At 39.6% G+C, this 18213-nt stretch overlaps 2 protein-coding genes across 4 annotated transcripts; both read right to left on the reverse strand.

Moving 5' to 3' along the window:
• Nucleotides 1-230: 230 nt before the first annotated feature.
• isg20 (interferon stimulated exonuclease gene) lies at nucleotides 231-4983 on the reverse strand. 3 transcript variants are annotated; one of them, XM_036003345.1, is made up of 5 exons: nucleotides 4832-4983; nucleotides 2975-3656; nucleotides 1870-2070; nucleotides 1219-1543; nucleotides 231-940 (listed from the first exon to the last, which is right to left on the reverse strand). In XM_036003345.1, exons 2-4 carry the CDS (start codon nucleotides 3623-3625, stop codon nucleotides 1343-1345), a joined length of 1053 nt encoding a protein of 350 aa, XP_035859238.1. In that variant the 5' UTR covers nucleotides 3626-3656; nucleotides 4832-4983; the 3' UTR covers nucleotides 231-940; nucleotides 1219-1342. The 3 variants fall into 3 exon arrangements, with proteins under 3 accessions (XP_035859238.1, XP_031151056.1, XP_031151057.1); XM_031295196.2 differs by having other exon boundaries at nucleotides 231-930; nucleotides 1206-1543; XM_031295197.2 differs by having other exon boundaries at nucleotides 231-930; nucleotides 1206-1543; nucleotides 2975-3662; nucleotides 4796-4948.
• A 1050-nt stretch (nucleotides 4984-6033) lies between these two features.
• pdia3 (protein disulfide isomerase family A, member 3) lies at nucleotides 6034-14543 on the reverse strand. The gene is made up of 13 exons (XM_031295195.2): nucleotides 14235-14543; nucleotides 13152-13230; nucleotides 12921-13038; nucleotides 12635-12742; nucleotides 12402-12531; nucleotides 12110-12226; nucleotides 10525-10650; nucleotides 9993-10175; nucleotides 9457-9565; nucleotides 8330-8458; nucleotides 8044-8123; nucleotides 6715-6772; nucleotides 6034-6622 (listed from the first exon to the last, which is right to left on the reverse strand). The coding sequence occupies exons 1-13, from the start codon at nucleotides 14366-14368 to the stop codon at nucleotides 6500-6502; spliced, it is 1494 nt and encodes a 497-aa protein (XP_031151055.1). The 5' UTR covers nucleotides 14369-14543; the 3' UTR covers nucleotides 6034-6499.
• Nucleotides 14544-18213: the final 3670 nt, after the last annotated feature.

Below are 18213 nucleotides of genomic sequence, written 5' to 3' on the forward strand. Positions count from 1 at the left end.
AAGGGTTATATTTTTTTGTACAAAAAGAATGAAGCTCAGAGCCAAGCAGAGGATGTCCTGTACTGATGAGCCTCTCAGCAGCACTGCATCCATCTGCAAACTCAAGTTAAACCTGAGCACAAGACACTTTAAAGTCACAAAAATAAAAGGCACAGCGATAAAGAAAAACAGTGTAATTAGGTTTCAGTTTTTAGTGTTGTCACATTCAGTCACTGAAAGCAAACAAAGTGTTTCATTTTAATGGGATGCCATTTTATTAGGACATTTAAGAGCAGCTTATGAGAGGTAAATATACCACTATTACAATTTACAATTGTTACAATATAAAACCTTTAAGGCCACATATACATGGAGGACCAGTTTAAACCTGAAAATACAACAGTTTAAACTAGTTTCTAAAAATGTGTTTCCCGTTTGCCTTTTAGACGGTGAAAAACATTTTAAAAGCTGCAACTTGAGTATAATCAGCTGCCACATTTCCATGTTCTCATGTGAAAAAACAAACTCAACTGAAAAAAACAGTTGTTTTCCAAAATAGCAGTATCTGTGGCAAGATCAGTTCCATGTCCAATAATAGTTACATTTTACCTTTCAAGTAAGAGCAAATACTGTTCCAGAACTCCAAACTCTTCATATCATAAGTTAATATAACACCTAACTTTAAGAGCACCAACATTTGTCACCCTATAAACATGATCAAGTCTGTTACAACTAACAACTCTGCAGGCAAATATCTGGTATCACAGCTAAACATATGCTGTTGGGAACTCCAATCATGTTTAAAAGTAATAAGTTAGCGTTTTCATTTCAAGCTATAAAGTTGTTTCCCCCAAAATTCGTACAGTACATCTTCTCATGTAAGACAATGCAGATAATCTTTTACATATTCCATCCAAAAATTACCCATTTTGAAATTACTTTTCATCCAGACTTAATTTACTAGGTGTGCAAAAAAACAACAATCGATTCACATTTGAATCGCGATTCAAGCTCTACCGATTCAAAATCGATTCCTAGAATTCCAAAAATCGATTTTTTTTTTTTTTTTTTTTAAATTGTATTTCTACTGCAATCAAATGGGAAAAGTAACTACATTTACATAATGTGAATCGTTTTTAAATCGAGAATCGTTTTTGAATGAAAATCGATTTTGAATCGAATCTTGAGCCTAAAAATCGAATCTTGACATTTTCTGAATCGTGCACCCCTATAATTTACCATTGAGAGTTTATGAATTCACATTATTTATAGTTATCTGAATCTGCTGTGATGACTGTACATCATCATGTTATGTAAATCTGTCGAGGTATTTCCCACTACACATGTCATGAATACCCTCCTCTCATTGGCTGTCAGCTATGACATCATCTGGCCAGTACTCGTCCTGCATGTAGTGGTTTGAGGAGGCGAAGCTGGGCTCGTGTGACGCGTCGTCTCCCCTCAGTTTGTTCTGCAGCTCCTGCTCCCACTCGCCCTCCACCAGTTTGTAGAGGTCGAGGGCGGCCAGAGCGTCCTCCACCGAGCAGTGACCCCTCCTCCCCACCTGGGCAGGTAAACCCAGACAGGGTCAGCGTGGTTAACAACAAACCAAACTGCTTTTCATACTGGAGGCAGACTTCAAAAACACAGACTACACTGTGGTTATGCCGTAAAGAAGATCCGCCATTATAACGGCTTCGCCTTTTTTCTCTCCACTTAACTAAACAATGCCGGTATAATTCTGCCCCAGACTCCACCTCTAAGTATACAGTATAATATGTGAGATAATATACAATTTTAACTGGACAGTTGTCCACAAAAACAAAATCGTAATTTTTAATTTCTAGTACAAATAAAAATCACACATTTACAGTGTCTGAAGATGCCCACCTGAATCCTCCTGTTCAGCAGCTTACTGGCCAAGATTTTGAGGGAGGGGCAGCGTTCGCGGCAGAAACCGGCCAACCGGCTGAGGTAGCGCGTCGTGCAGGTGTCCCTGACCATGTGACCTGGATGGGCAATGTCCAGCGCCTCAAAGTCATTGTAGATGGAGTGGCCGACGACCACTTTGCCCTCAAGTATACTGAGGATCTACAGGAGAGAAGCCACGCAAGTGCAGAAGAGGATACATATAAATTTACCTGGCATCAATGATTTGGAGTGTCAGCTAGGTTTAAGCATGACAGTTCAAACCACTTTGACCTGTATATAATGGAGCCTTATATAGGTTTTAAAATTTAGAGACAGCACAGAAGGTTATCTTAAATATTTGCCAGCCCCCATCTCAAGCCGGGCTGGATTTGTACTTTAATGTGTGACTTGTTTTCCTGCAGTACAGTTTCAGTTTTTCTCAGCAATTCCTAACATATCTACATTCTTATTTATTGAAATTGTTAATGGTGATACATGTGCTTTCTGCATTAACAAAAAGCTGAAAATGGCTCATTAGTTTTGTGAAAAATACAACTTCTGGTTAATAACCTTTTTATTTTTAGCTCAGCGTACTGTAACATTAATTCAAAAGCTACTTCTGATCGATGAAATAGCTCTGCAACGTGGCAGTGTAGTAATTGTACTGTATATGGATTACGGTTTAATCCAAATGTTAAAGTCACTAAACCAACCAACTACGCCTTTACGCAACCTTGGACATTAGACGTATACTCCCTGCCTAAGCTGACGTATTCATTGTAAACTGAGGAAACATAAGCATCTAGAGGGAGGAGATAATTAAAGAACCAATAGACCTTTTTCACGGCAGACATGTTGACATGTCATAGTAGGAAAAGCACAGGTGTATTCAAAACCATTAATGATGGCTGCATTTCACTTAGGAGAGGCCCTGGTAGTGTGCATGCTGACTCACTGAAATAGCTTATTGGGACACTTAAGTTATCAGTTTGAGCTGTGCTTTTCCTACTATGACAAGTCAAAATGTCTGCTGTGAAAAAGGTCCATCGGTAGATCTCATATCCAAAAGTGAAGTGGGCCTCACCTCCTCCCTGGCCTGAATGAAGGGCATGGCGTTGTGCAGGTGATGTCTCCGGATGCCACTCCAGCGAGTCCTGTAGTCTGTGACGGGCTGACATGGTCGGACATATTTATCATACAATACGTTGCCATGATAGTCCAGGATGCTGCAGCGGGCCAGCTCGCTGCAGTTCCCGCCAGGCCCCGTCCCAACCATCTCACAGTCCAACGCCACCACTGTGGTCGAGCACAAGCTGAGGCACGGCGAGCTCCGCCCACTGACCGGAGGACTCGTCTCAGAGGAGAAACCACTGTCCACCTCCCAAATGTCTTTGAGGGCTGTGACTAAACTGTGGTGCTCAGAAGCTTTAGGCTCAAGGTGTTCAGGTCCAGAAACATGAGTGCTCTTGCCTTCAGAGTCCAGAGTGCTTTGACTTTCCTGGTTTGTATTGTTAAATTTTGTTTTTTTGACCAGTTTATTTTTATCCAGTGGTTCATTGTGGTTGTCCATCGTTTTCCTTTTAATGTTGGCAATGATTATCTTCTGCTGGCATTTTTTCCTAGATCTTGCATTCTCCATGGCACGAAGCATCATCGATTTTTTGCACAAATATCGGTAGTTGCTGAAAAGCCCCCAAGAGGCAGCTTTACTCCTTTTTGACGCCTCTGCCATCATCAACACATGAAACTGGCATTGCAGTCATTTTCTAAGGAAATAAAATAATACAAAACACCCTGATTATTAACAGGAAAGAAATTCAGTAGGTGATCAGTACTATTCAGGATTCTCTCTTTTAAATCTACCCATTTGCTCTGATAAAAGGTAGCATTGTACCTTTAGTTACTGGGCCTGTTGCTTAACCTTGGTTCGTGTGTGTGTGTGTGTGTGTGTGTGTGTGTGTGTGTGTGTGTGTGTGTGTGTGTACAAATACAAAAAAAAACGTGTATTGCCTATAAGACAGACTGAACAGACTGACACTGACATTAGGGAAAATAAATATCAATATTTTTATAACTCCTTTACGTTACAGTCCACACAGTTTTCGCAGACTTGGCCATGCAGAAATATCACTGACTTTAAGGGGTAGGTGACTGACAGCAACAAATGACAACACGCCAATTCTGAAGAAACAAACTGTGGGACTCTTTGTTTGCTTGATAAATGTACCAGTCAAATTAGCCAATTAAAAGTGCTCTAATAAAATTAATTATGAGAGTGTGAGAACTGTCAAAGGGTAATTATTCCCTGATATATACATAAGTGACGACAACTTGGTTTACAGACATCCATCCATCTTCTTCCGCTTATCCGGTAACGGGTCGCGGGGGTAGCAGCTCCAGCAGACAGGTTTACAGACAGTGCCACCAAAACAACATTCTGGCAGTTTAATGCTTCGCTCGTAAAGCCTGACTGAAAATGGGTTTAATCATTGCTAGACTAGCTAAACCAGCATAGTGTAAATCTAGTATAACGTTCGCTGTATATATGTACTATCCACCAAATTGTCTTTACAGAAAACGTGTCTCCTCAAGCAGGCCGTGATGGACAGTAACTTAGCTCTAACTATCGTTATAAAAAGCTTACACTTATTTACAAAGACGTTCGTGGTGAGCTGAAATTAAGCTGCATTAAACCCTTAAAGGGTTCACAAACTGTAATTCCCTCATATTTAGCGTTCAGTTAGCTAGCTTGCTAAGTTATGTAAACCCGAGTTAACGTTAGCTAGTTTACGTTAGCTAAAGAAGCCACGTCAAACAAGACATTAAACATTCCTCGAAGAAAAATACAACGTACGACTAATGCGAAGAGATAAACTTGTTGACAAAGAAAACACAAGAGTACGACATGACATTAAAACAGATTTCATTATTTCTATATTACCTTTTGAGGTAGCTAGCACGTGTACGGCCTGTCAGGTTTAGAACATGCCTGGACATGAACATGCCATGTCCTTCGCTCTTCGTCTGATTGGCTCCTTCTCTTCTTCGTTTGTTGTTTCACAGGAAGCGTTCAACTGTCAAAGATCAACGGAGTCGCCGCCTACTGGTTAAATGCGCTTTTGCCCCAAATAGTTATGTTTCACAAGTGCAGTCCTCAGGGATGTGGTGAGCAGGATTGATGAATTTGGGTGTTACATTTCCGAAACATTGTTTCCAAAATTCTCAAACATTCAAGGCTTTCCCTGAGTGTTACATTTTATAAGTTAAATATGACAATAATAATTTCAAATAATATTGTGACAACGGACATTAAGTCACACATTAAGTCCCTGAGGCCTAGTGCGTTCATAAACACAGAAATAGAAGTGTGGTGTCCCATTTTCGGAAACTCGGCTGCACCTTTCACCTGTTGGATCATCAAAAAAACCCAAATACTATAAAATGAAAGAAAAGCAAAGTCTTCTGACTTACTTGGTGCCAATTTTAACAGTTTTCTTCAAAAAGCAAGTTTGACTTAAATGTACTTAGGTCTTATATTCTGCCTAAAATCTTAACAGAGTTGTTTAGCATGACATGTTGGTCGCAATTAATCTGCAATTTATTATGTTGTAGAGAAAGGCCTTACTGTACATAGGTGACATTTAATACTGTAGAAAATCAACAGTCTTTCTAGTCGGTTATGATGGGAATACTTGTTTTCCCCTTTCATCCCAAATTGTTTGTGTAATTTACAGACCAAAACAAATTCAATTCAATGTAGTTTTTATATCCATAACCAAATTTAAGACTAAAGCTAAAATATCAAACAGATTTGTCGATTGACAAAATCATCACCAATTTTACTGAATAATTGTTAAATGAATATATCAAGGGAATAAAATACCAAATATGTCAAGCTTCTAAAATGTGAGGATTTTCTACTTTTCTCTGTTTGATATAATAAATTAAACATATTTAGGTTTTGGACTGTTGGTAAAATAGAACAAGACAAGACATTCTCTCTCAAATCACAGCATGCAATATTAGATTACAAAAATTTTGAATTACAAGAAGGTTTTAACCAAGGCTTAAAATAAATAATCTGCAACAGTTTTAGGCAGTATGATAAAACATTTTCTGTTCATGAATGAAAATCATAGTTAGTTTTGGTTTTGTGGGCCTTTTTATTTCACAATCCTTCCAAATGTACAAAAACAAAGACAAAAAAAAAAAAAAGAAGAATTCACCATTAGCATTATCCCCTGTGACGACGACAACAAAAACCAAAGCGACAGATGACTGGAGATGGGTGTCAAACCAAAGTGCATCAGCCTGAGGTGAAGTAGACAGACCAGGGGAAATAAAAATCTCAATTTTCAAAAGCTGTCCCCTCTTCCCTAAAATTTTTTTTTGTTTTTAAACAGCGGGCAGGCCCTGGCCACCACCTCTCCACTGATTCCCCAGAGCAGTGGAGGACCTAAAGGGAGGGCCGCGTCTTTTCGACTTGGCCTCAGAGCATTCGGTAGTTCACTAAGAGAGTGGAATATAATTTAGTTCTTTCTTTGCATGGATTTCCCCAATCCTCCTTCCTCCTGTTGTGTTGGGGATGTTGAGTTCCTGTTTGGAGCTTTTATAGCTCTGTCTTGTCATCGTCCTTCTTCTTCTTCTTCTTCTTGGTCTCCTCCTGCACTGCCAAGGGGTTGGTGGCCTCCCTCTTCAGGTAGGAGATGAAGTCACTCACCTCGCGACCTCCCTGCAACATGAGCAGTGAGACGGGACCATTAGCAGAGTGTATATAAACAGGAATTCACTTTGTTTTAATCATCACTTCAAGCGGATTCTCACCTCGTATTTCTTTGGGCTCATCTTACGTCCAGCTGGGGCAAAGTACAATGTTGGGAAACTAAAAAATAAAAAACAACAAAAAGGTTAAGGAGATAGGACTAACTTTATAGCTCAATCGACACAGGATTATCGAGGCAGACAACGATATCTTGATATATTTAAAAAATCCCAACACACACAAGCCAAAATCTTGATAAGTATCCCTTAAGGTCGAGACACACCGACCAGACGGCCGACTCTCGGCAGAAAAGGCAGTTGGACTGATCAGTCTCCCCGAGTTGGTCAAAAAAGTGCTTCGGAACACACCAAAGCGACGAGACGTAATACGTCTCCATAACAGCAGGCGGAACTAATCTGTATTGTCGCCCAAAAATGAAAACCGGCAGCTGATCGGACGAACGCGTCACGTGGGTCTTGTTTCTCCGGAAATTCAAAGACAGACTGTCATGGCGGCTCGTTCAGAATACGATCTCATATCGTACTAAAATAGTTCACCGAAACGTGTTTCTGAAAACATTTTAAGCGAGAAATAGGCCATGCAGTTGCTGAATCTGTCTTCATTTCAGATCGACAAAGGTCAGTTTAAAAGATTTGTCAGATTTTGAGAGACTCTAGTCACGCTCATTCCGCTCCCTGTTTCCGGGTTAGCACTCTACCAATCAGATGGGTCATTTGAGTCCGACTGCCGGCAGTGCCCGCCCCACCGATTATACATGTCAAATCGGCCAAAATGAAGGCCGACGGCCCCTCGGACGGACGACGGCACGGAACACACCAAATAGACTGAAGTCAGTGACCTCGCCAGACTGTCCAACGGCCGATTATCGGCTTCGTGGGTCTGAACCTTTAGATTTGTGACCAATATACATACTGCGCCGCACATCTTAGAATTGAAAAATCTACTTGTCAGTGTTCTCTGGTGGAGGAACTATGTGATGGCCTCACTGTTTTCTAAATGACTTGATTTATATACTGAAATGTCTTGATACTTATCGGCTGACATATTAACCAATACCGATATATCTGCAATGCACTGATATGTCTGCCTGGATGTTTAACTTCCAGAACATTTAATGACTCTATTGAAATCAAAGACCTAAAACAAAAGGTTTTTGGTGCCATGATCGGGAAGTATATAGTATTTTTTGCCCTTGTGATCCAGTCGAGTGAATTAAGCATCAAAGCATATCTCCACCATACAGTTTCTCAGGGATGTGGTAAGCAGGATTGATGAATTTGGGTGTTACATTTCCAAAATATTATGTTTCCAAAATTCTCAAACATTCAAGGCTTTCCCTGAGTATTACATTGACGGAACTCATGACTCACCCGCTGACTTCATATGGAGATGGCACATCGTTTGCTGTGGCGTCCATCTTGGCAATGACAACATTGGGATCACCGGCAAGCTTTAAGAGCAGAGGAGAGAAACTGTTAACGGTTTGCAAGCTAGTTCACAAAATCTACTTTCGAGAGTCTGCCAGTTTTGTTTAGACCATGCTTGCCAGACAACAACTAATCCAACAGTACTCTCATAAAGGGGTTTCTATGGGTAAGAGTACCTAAGGTCATTAAACTGCAGCTTTTATTCAGAGTACTATCTCCGTTCCCTCACCTTCTCTCCCAGCTCATTGAATTTGGGCTCCAGGCTCTTGCAGTGTCCGCACCACGGAGCGTAGAACTCGATCAGCACGTCTTTGCTGTCGTCGTTGACGATGGAGTCAAAGTTCTCGGCCACAACAACCTCAAATGACAGAATTCACAAGTTTACTCATTATGGATTGATAGTAGTGCAGTTAAAATGTTAAAGTCATGATAGTTGCTTAAGACAATCAGCCTTAGTCCAATAATGTTATTGGACTATGATGAGATGGATTCATCATGTGTACATCACTATAATGTGGCAACAGTGGGGCCAATTTTAATTACTTTATATACACCACCAGGTGGCTTAATCTATATTAATATATCATAATGTATTAGTTGATTTATATTTTGTATTGTTAATCTAAATCTGCAAAGTAACTAAAACGTATTATACTCATGCTGTAGAGTAAAAAGTACAATATTTGCCTCCAAAATGTAGTGGAGTAGAATGAAAATACTCAAGTAAAGTACATCAAACAACAACTGATTTACTAGCCTATAATCACAGTACATAACATGTATTATTGTACTGTAGATTTTTATACCTTTTTTGAAGTTCTACAGAGCTTCAAATTTATTAAACAATCATTCCACTGAACCATTTTAGTATATACTTAGAATACATTATATAAAGACCCTGGTGGAAGCTCTAAATAATTTAAATATATGTTTTGTAGCAACCCCTTACAAAACATGACACACAACAAATGCAATCTAAACACCAAATATCTGGCTGTATTGAAGGATGAAGCATCTATGTATATTTTCCTTTCAAACTAGTAAAATTGCAGAAGTCAGAATATTTAAAAAAAAAGCCAGAATTTGAAGTAGGATCTCTCTCTCATATTACGGAAGTTTTGCCCAATGACGCCAAAAATAGGTTTAATAAAAAAAAAAAAAAACGCCTACCACAGCTTTAAGTTTAAGTTGTAAATATTACACATGGTGTAAGAAAATGTGGGAGCAACATGCAGAAACATTGTCTATTAAAAAAACCAAGAGGTCACATTTATAACAAATAAACAATACAAAAAACACAAACACACGACACATGTTAGGAAGAAATGAAGAATCTTCCTGGACGTTTCATCTCACCTTGACCGGTCCATCGTTGTTCTCTGGGATGGGCTCTGATTTGAGGTAACGCTTCAACTTGCCATCAAAGTAATCCTGAAGGAAACGCTCCAGAGCTTTCCCATCACGACTGTTGGAACAAAAACAGAACTTGTTTAGGGAATCAGAAAGGAAATGGAAGTGTTTGGGAAACACAAAATCAATACATCTCCAAGTTTTCACATGGATTGCAAGGCGCTGATCAGACTTTAATGTACAACTTCTACATAATTACGCTGCTCCTGCAGGCAAATGAAAATGGGTGACTTGTGCCGTTATTTCCGTTTATCTAGTGGTCTAATACTAGAGACAAGAACCTCCTCACTGTGTTAAATATGCATTTACTGAGTAACACAGTGGCACTTTCTGTAGAAACACCATTAGTTCAACATTCTTTTAAAGTCTAGCCAAAGGGAGGGTGTGTGTGTGTGTGTATATTTAAATAATTCACAATGTGCATGCTTTGTGTAGTAATGCACTTGTGGCAAACAAGAAAAATAACATTTGATTTGACTTACGAGAACTCCTCGGTCATGACGTATTTGTCTCCCTTTCCGGTGCGGATGGCCACCAGAGGCAGCTCTCCCGAGCTGCCATCCATGCCGAACTCGGACACATCTTGGCTGAACGCGTTCTTGCTGGCCACGGCAAAGTTCAGCTTCTTGCCCTGATCCAGGAAGCCCTTGGCCACCTTCATCACCCTGTGAAATGTTAAAGTTTGGTCTGTTGAAAATGAGGATGAAAGTGGCATCTCAAGTCAAAAGGTTGTATTCAGGGCTAAATCCAACTATGAGGGCACACACGAGTTCGCTAAGCATTCTCAGGGTGCAATGGGTTAAAAATTGTGGAAGACGAAGTGAAAAACAAGTGTTGCTTTGATTTCAATAGTGTTTATTAGAACCTGGTGATTAACGGCCGCAGAGGAGACACACGGTCTCCTTGTGTTTAAAGAAATGAAAAGAAACCGCTGAGATTGGAGCTCAAAGTGAGAAAGCCAATAGCTACTGCATGGTGCCGAGGTGCTACTGGGGTGAGTTTAGAGACACATACCTGTTCCTCCAGTAGTTGGAGCCTTTGGGGTTTTTTTCATAATCAACATCATAATAAGCCACCAGCAGGTCTTTCCCCTTCAGCTGGTCTTTGTTGTCGTCCGTCATGTGGGGGCAGATTCCAAAGCTGAGTTGAAAAGAGAAAGTAAGAATGAATCGGTTTACAAAGGAATGTCAACCAACAAGCTATACTCTTTTAGCCAGTTATGGACAACCACATAAGCCAGTGATAGTGATGGTCTACAGCAGTGTACCAAATGCAATAATTTAGTTTGTTTAAAGCAGTGTTTCTCAAATGGGGGTCCGTGTACCCCTAGGGGTACTTTGGAGTACTGCAGGGGGTACGTGAGATTCCTTTTTGAAATGTTAATTTCAAATATATCAGTCATGCATAATTCATAAAATTAATTTGGTTATGGATTCTAAACATTTGAAGTAACATTTAAGTGTGCTTGTTGAGTAAATCAAACACTAATGGTGCAGAGCTGTAACGTACCTCTTTATATAGCCTTTTTTTCTACCAAAAATGCTTTGCACTCTTCAGGGGGTACTAGGCTAAAAAAAAATAGTTCAAAAGGGGGGTACATTATTGAAAAAAGTTTGAGAACCACTGGTTAAAAGGTTGAGATCTAACCACACTGTTCACACCTTTCAGAAAAGGCAAAACGCAGACTAGTTCTCATGTTCAGTAAGTGTTTTAGACAAGAGGCGAGGCAAAGTGAAAGTAAAAGTAAATTTTGAGTCATGTGTACAAAAAAAAATACAGGACGCTGCTCTGTAATCTTTGTCACAACATTGTTACATGTGTACTACTTTAATTTTTTTTGTTACAGTTTTATCAATATGTGTGTTGGAAATTCAAAATAAAAAGCTAAACATGTTCAATAGCCACCTTTAAATTAAGAAAATGTAAAAATAAAAAAAAGGCACTTATCACATACATACTGGGCAAAATACTGGGGGGGGAGAGAAGAGATAAAATAACGGTTTCACACTTAAGAGTCCTTACTAAACCACGTGTTCACACAAACACGTTAAAAGCTCTATCAAACAGACTGGGCACATCAACTTAAAAATGACATTACACAACTAAAATGACCAGACATAACTGGGAAAGATAAACGGGCCAGCTGATTGTAATCACAAATACCCAAGTGTCTACAATGGTAATACTTTTTCAGACTGCAAATACCAATAATTTGTTGTTTTTCTTCTTAATCACTCAATTATCTTATCTAGCCTCCAAAATGTAAATGACACCAGATAATAAAGTCCAGTATTTGTTCATCACAAGTACCAAACACATCCTAAATGTATGCATTTCCCAGAGTTCAGTGAGAGCTGACTGTGTTTGCAGAGTGGACACCTCACCTACTACACAAAGTCCTGTTGGCACTGGGCCATCAATGTAAATATGTGCCGTTATTATGCAAGATGACTTTACTACTGCCAACAAGACAAACTACTGTAAATGTATTGTAAAAGAAAAAGGTATCAGCTCTGCTGCCAAAACTGGAACATGAGTATTTGTATGTTAGATGATGTATGTGAGATAACTGTCTCCACTAAAGAGAATCAAGACTCACATGTTGTCCTGGATGAACTTCTTTATTTTGTTGCTGGTATATTTGTCCTCGCTGTATTTTACGGAGCTGTCTTCGAACTTGTTGTTGAGTCTTGGTGGGCGGAACAGGACGATTCCCCTGTAAAACAAAACAGGAAATGTCACTGTAGTCTTGCTGCACCAACAACAGCTACACTGGTAATATAAAAGGTGTAAGGACGCAAGTCATTTTCACTTTATTACTAATATCCGCTCCCAAGGACTCAAAGCACAAACTGGCACAGACTGGGCCAAAGGCAGAAAGAGCTACTTACTCTCCGTCAATGCCGTGGCTCTGGAGGAGAGCCTCAGAGTTGGTGTGGGCGAAGCGGTAGTTGTCCCTCAAGGCGCTGGCTGCCTTCAGGAACTCTGTCTTTGCTGTGCTTTTGTCATCAGAAAAGAACCCTGGGAAGGAAAAGTGAATCATGTTCAGATCAGGATGTAATAACCATGGTCCAATTGTTCCCAACTTTCACCAACAGTGACTGAAATTCAAACAGTAACTCACCAACAACACTTGCATCCTGGTCTGAAGTGTACTTTGCCAAGTCTGTGTCAGCCTTAAGCTCCACAGAAGCTGGTCCAGCCTGCTTCTTAAGGAAACTGACAATCCCATCTACAGAGAGCAAGAGGAAAGCAGACAAACAACACAGAGAGAAGAAAAGATAGAGGCAGGAAAAATAAAGATGACCATGAGGTGACAGAAATAAGCATATATAAAAAGGAGTACTTGTGCAAATGTGAGAGCATTTAAGCCATTTTAAAACACACAAAATCACATCAGACGCAAATACCTGCGGTTCTGGGACCATCATAGGGACCAGTTTCCTCTCCATCCCTAAAGATCTTCAGAGTCGGGTAGCCACTGACACCATATTTGCTGCATGTGTTGCTGTTGGATGTGCAGTCAACCTAAGGGGGGAAAAAGCATTCACTTTCTGAAGAGATACAGAGAGTACTATAGTACAGAGTGCACAGAGGCATTGTTAAGTGGACAAAGTTAAGTGAACTGCATTATGTAATACCTTGGCCAGAGCGACAGTGCCTTTCAGACGTGTGGCGGCTGCTTCATACTCGGGTGCTAGCCGTTTACAATGGCCGCACCTAATGGACAGAGGATATGGATCAGTCAAACAAGAGAACAAGTTACACTAAAGCTGTATTCAAGTTTCAGCATGGCGAAGACCCTGAGGGAGATCTAGTGATCTCAGTGTGGAATTTGATATCTGAGGTAATTCAATTGGATTTGTAAAATACATAAAAGGTTGTTAAGTGTGGAAAATGACTCACAAGATTTAAAATCATTTAACTTTAATTAGCTTGTAAAATGATTAGGGAATGCAAGTAACTATTATTATTTACTTACTATTATATATTTAATTAATTACTCTGTTGATCATTCGATGAATCATTTGGTCCATAAAATGTAAGAAAATAATAACATAAATGACCATCGCAATTTCCCAAAACCCAATATATATTGGATATTGCTTATTTTTCTGTGCAATAGTGTGAAACCATAAGAGATGTGGTTGCTTATCATAGACAATTAAGACAACAGCTAATATTCACATTCGATCAACTGGAACCAGTGTATTTTTTGCAAAAAAAAAAAAAATTCTATTTCTGCTCTACAAATTACGTTTTAATATATAGCATCCTGCTTAACTTCAAGTTTGGCACAGTTGAAACACGTCACAGTTTCTCTGGACCAATCAGAGGTGGACACCAAAACTTCCCTGGCCAATCACAACGTTACAACAGCGAAAGGACACACCCCTAACTTCCTCATAGCCTCATTAGCACGACGCATTTTACATTGAAAATGATTCACAGCAGTTAAAAATGCAAGTCAGGACTAATTGTCTTTTATTGTTACAGTTTAATGTTTAATGTACTGTCAAATTGTGGCAGTCTTGGAATCTCAGATCCACTTAAAGTCTATGAATACAGCTAGTTGGCTAGCAACTCCACACATAAAGGCCCTGCTCGAACCGGGTATCGAACCCAGTACTCAGCAGTGTCTACTTGCTGTGAGGCATCTAGCATATTTAACGTTTGCAAACAGAATTGCTCATATAGTCTTTACAAAGCGTGAACATACTCACCAAGGGGCAAAAAATTCCACAAGAGCGAGTTCATGGTCTCCAATCTTGCTTTCGAAATCATCATCCGTGTAATCAAGCACATCACTGCCCCAGGTGAAGCCGGTGAGAGCGGCCAAAAAGATCACCCTCAACATCGCACACCGCGGTAGTTTAAAAATATATTTAACTTTGTTTAACAAAAAATAGTTTGAATTGCAAAATGTGTCCGCGGCAGCCCCCTCTTCGGTAAAGTGAAAGCCAAGGCTGCAAGCTCCTCGGACAGGGCCAAATGCAGACTAGTCGATAGAGAAAGAGAAAGGGATGGAGGCGGTGAGGATGTTCAGGCAAACAGCGAGACCTCTCCTAACCACAGTGTGGCAACCTCCCATTGGTCCATGCGATGCGTCACTCTGCCTCGGTTAGCCAATGAGAGGCAGGCAAACGGGATATCATCGTCTCAGAACCAATCACAACTCTTCGCATCACACCAAGGGAAACAGACGCGGCAGTATATACAGTCTACGGTTAATAGTTTGCTGCTTGATAACATGGCTTTTAATGAACTGCAAACAACTCTAAAATGTGTCGATTACAGTATGTTGTTTAATATGTCATGTGCATACAAGTGATCAATCCATGGATTTATTAGACACCAAAAATACAGTTGCAGTGGTGAAATAAGAACACAACTTCTCTCATATTGCAACAATCACGTTTTTTATTGTCATAATCATGCACAACAATTACAGAGAAGCAGTTGTTGGCAACGAAAATCTTGGATCTCAGGCTCCCTCCAACAATGCTCATTTAAATATATATTTAAAAAAAAAGAAAACCATGCAAATAAAAAAATGAGAATCTAAGACATAAATAAGATGATTAAGATAATGACAAAAAAGCACAATGTGTCCATTATGATTAAGGATGATGATTGATAATTAATGGAGTTTCACCTATGTGTGCAATTGTCAGTTGTTTCTTGCACTAAATAAGTAAAATATTAACTAAGGTAAGCCCAGCATAATTACTTAATCTTGAGGCCCTGTCTTGTAGAGGTGCCCTGTTTCTAAAATCTAGTTTTAATACCATTATCCTTTTAGTTTGTATTGTGCTCACATCTGTGCATCTTCCCAAATAAAGTTGTGATTAATCAGAATTACTACAAAGTAACTGATACACAGAAGAGAAAAAGGTCATGTGTGCTGAACCTGGAGGCAACAGTGCATACTCAATGCACTGAATGTGGGAGGACGGAGGGGAGGCAACAGTTCTTGCCCTGGGGTCCACTAACAGGTTCATCTGGCTGTGATTAGGAGACAACTATGTAGGTGGCCAGCTTTATACAATTCCTTTGGGGTATCCAATTTAAAACATGTGCAATAAATATCTATCTTAAATTAATGTAATGCCAAGAGCCTCTGATGACTTTTATGACTCTTGTGATTGTTTGTATTAATTATTGGTCGATTGTGGTTGTCTGGTTTAATTTGTGTTGTTTTGTTTGCTGGTTAGTTGTCTGACTATGAATGTTTCTTGATCTCAACCTCAACAATGCAACATGATTAAATATCAGTTTGAATCTGCTCTGGTAGATGGACACTGTCTGACTTTCATAACAAAGCCCCTTAAGCATATTTCATTATCAACAACATAACAATGTCACATACAGTGTGTGCTAAACATTTTCCTTCTTCATAAAGCTGCAGTTATATTATTGGTCCAGCAGAGGGAGCTCTCTGACAGCACAGAGTGCTCCTCAATCACTATACTCTGTTCTCTAGTGTATCTATCTCTCCACCGTTACATATTCCATATGTACGGGGATGATCCAGTGGTGTAGTCTACGTGATACGCAGGTATACGCAGTATACCCACAAAAGAAAACTCCAGGATTTCCATATACCCACTTAAAATGTCCAATGACACGCAACAACATACTTTCCATTATATTTTTTATATATTTTTCTTCGTATAGGCTAAATAAAGGTATATTTCCACCGTAAATTGGTGCAATAAAGTGTATCCAAATGCAGAAAATTAAGTTGTTGATGCTCAAAACTTCCCTGGGGGAGGACACCCAGACCCCCCACTATGATATGCCCCCCCTTCCCCAAAGGCAGATTCTGGCCCATATATATAGGCCAATATAGCCTATATATACAGTAGCCTACAGCAGGGGTGTCGGACTGGGGGGGAAAAGGGGACTGAGTACCCAGGGCCCTCATGTGAGGAGGGCCCAAAAAGATGCTAGAATAAATAGCTGTTGGATGCGGGGAAGGGCCCATAGAAAATGCCTTTCTACAGGGCCTAGAATTTTGTGCTAGGCCCCTGACCTACAGTATACATACTACAATACATTCGACTACACCACTGGGATGATCCCCCTGAGGTCAGGTACGTGGATACTTCTTCAAGACACACCGGCTTGCCCAGCCACGCCCTATGCTATTTCCTATAAAGCACCTGTGCTGGCGTGGAATCACTGATAGTTTGATCGGAACCGTCTCCGAGCAGCCTACAGCTGGAGAGATAGTCTCTTCACTCAGGGAACCAAGGTTACAACGTAACCGAGCGTTCATAGTCAGGTATGTTATAACAAACATATATTCCATCACTGTTACACAAGTCATACAACACCTCCGTAGGTTCTTTTAGGTTTTTCCTTATAGAGTTTGGGATTCTCAGTAATCCTTTACTTTTTTTCGCAAGTATTTGTACCCCGACTATTTTACAATATTACAATTACTATCACAAGCTGTAGATTTACATGCTACTTTGATGTCCAGTGAGATGTCCCAAAACCAAAAGTAACAAGTCTGGTGCTTGCAAAATCCAAATATCCCTATGTAACCTGTCTAGTGTCTTTCAGCAGTGTTTCCTTTAAAGCTTAGGCCTTCATCACCTTTTCATTAGAATCATGTTTTTTCTCTTCAAACTGCAGTTGTAGTGTGAATGTGTAAATGTTAAAGTGTTTTCAATTCTGACATTCACCCATATAACTTCAAATTACATTGCCTTTTTGAGGAGGATAGTTACAGACTAGTAGTGAAAATCTTGAACATATAAGGGATATAAAAAGTAATGAAATCAGGAGGACTAAAAATTTAAGTTTTAAACAACTCAAAATCTCTATTGTGCCACATTTGTTTTATAAAGACAGAACCCTTGCCACTGCTCAAATAGCTGTCTGATGTTATTGTAGGGAAAGAATATAATAAATAAGATGTCAGTAATAAACAATGCTCTCCACTCATGCAGATAAGCTAAAGGAAAATAGATAAATCAGATAAGGTTATTCAAGAAAAATATAGTATTTGATCATATAGTAAAGTCTTTATAATACATTGTGCATTCAGTATGTATTATTTGCCTGCCCTGTTAAACAAGAAAACCACATTCTGCAATCCCAGAGTACTTCTTGCTTGGTTAAAAAGTTTACATGATTATTTATGCACTAACGGACTCATGACTTTCAAATAAAGGTCCACTGTTTCCATCTAAAATGTGTGTCCTTTCATTATTATTATAAACCTTGCTTCCTAAACAGACAAGTTTCTTTTAGCAACACCTCATAAGCCCCGTCATCTCCGTGCCGCCTGCCGAGCCGTGCTAATCCAGAGCTCTTTCTTCCAGACCAGCCACCGTTTACTGTAAACTCACAGCTGATATGGGAATGGCAGAATTAGATGGAAATCATTTAGGGACCAAATGAGGTTAGAGGCTTGAGTTGTGTTTTCATGACATGTAATGTGGAGCTGCGAACAGTATTGCACTGCACAGCATTTTGTAAAACATCTGTACGCCCAAAGGCATCTCAGCATATCGCCTTTACACCTTACACTTAATACTGTAAAGCCTTTTTTTTTATTATCATTTAATCAACATTTTATCGCAAAGTCTGTTAGTTACAGTATTGACGTCACTGTTCAACCACCATTTTATCTCAGGAACCTGTTTCATGTGTGTGTGGCTGTGCACTCTGCTGCACTCTTCTGCACTG

Source organism: Sander lucioperca, chromosome 7, assembly GCF_008315115.2.
Source record: "Sander lucioperca isolate FBNREF2018 chromosome 7, SLUC_FBN_1.2, whole genome shotgun sequence".
In the NCBI taxonomy this organism is placed as follows: Eukaryota; Metazoa; Chordata; class Actinopteri; order Perciformes; family Percidae; genus Sander; species Sander lucioperca.